This window comes from Tupaia chinensis, unplaced genomic scaffold (genome assembly GCF_000334495.1).
Source record: "Tupaia chinensis unplaced genomic scaffold, TupChi_1.0 Scaffold000484_1, whole genome shotgun sequence".
Classification (NCBI taxonomy): domain Eukaryota; kingdom Metazoa; phylum Chordata; class Mammalia; order Scandentia; family Tupaiidae; genus Tupaia; species Tupaia belangeri.
The window spans coordinates 2,460,687-2,461,420 of record NW_006159996.1 but is presented as its reverse complement, the minus strand read 5'-3'; the positions used below and the strand labels follow the sequence as shown (position 1 = coordinate 2,461,420).

The window sequence follows — 734 nt, the reverse complement described above, 5'->3', positions numbered from 1 at the left end:
TCCCTCACACATTTAGAAATACCAATAACATGCACAGAATTGAAATAAGATATTCATTTTCAAATAAAGAGAAATCTCCAATGGGCAAAGCAGAAAAAAAAAAGACTTTCCAAATATTATCAGAGACTAAGTTTAGTAAGACCCTTAGCAATATTTTTTTAAAAAAATTAAAAGGGGTTAAATTTAATAATAATTAAAGAGCTCAAGTGCAAGACTAAATGATTAAGCCATAATTGAGATCCCTCAGACCCAAGGTACTTGGTTGAGCCTTATCAGAAGACCCTTAGTAAAATTTAAAGGATACAACCAAAAAAAATGGAAATGGGATTTAATCATAATTAAATCTGTACCAAAATCAATGAGAAAGCCAAAACTGAGGTCTCTGAGAATTGGCTGAACATCTACTGGTTCAACTGCCAGTCCTGGGAGCGAAACTTCCCTTCACATATTAATACTTAATTGAATTCAAAGCTATTCCTGACACTGGGGTTGGCCTCACTAACCCTCTCCACACCTTCAGCAAGGAAGCTGGGGATAATCGGCTTCAAAAACTTGAAATCACTGGTGCCAGAGTCTCCCCTCAGACACACCTCATACTGGTAGCTGTGGGACAGGGTCCCAGTGCCGCTGACGTCCAGCAGGTGGCCCGGGAAGGGGCCCTCGGGCACCGAGCAGCCCCCCAGCGAGGCCGCCCTGGCCCTCCTGCACAGCCGCGCCGCCACGAACAGCAGCCA

The 734-nt window shown here is 43.3% G+C and overlaps 1 protein-coding gene across 1 annotated transcript in view; it reads right to left on the bottom strand.

Moving 5' to 3' along the window:
• Positions 1-455: 455 nt before the first annotated feature.
• LOC102486220 (protocadherin beta-3-like) overlaps positions 456-734 on the bottom strand; it is a 2,413-nt gene continuing 2,134 nt past the window's right edge. Inside the window, 1 exon segment of the mRNA XM_014590777.1 lies at positions 456-733. Within this exon segment, the coding sequence (XP_014446263.1) occupies positions 456-733 (278 nt within the window).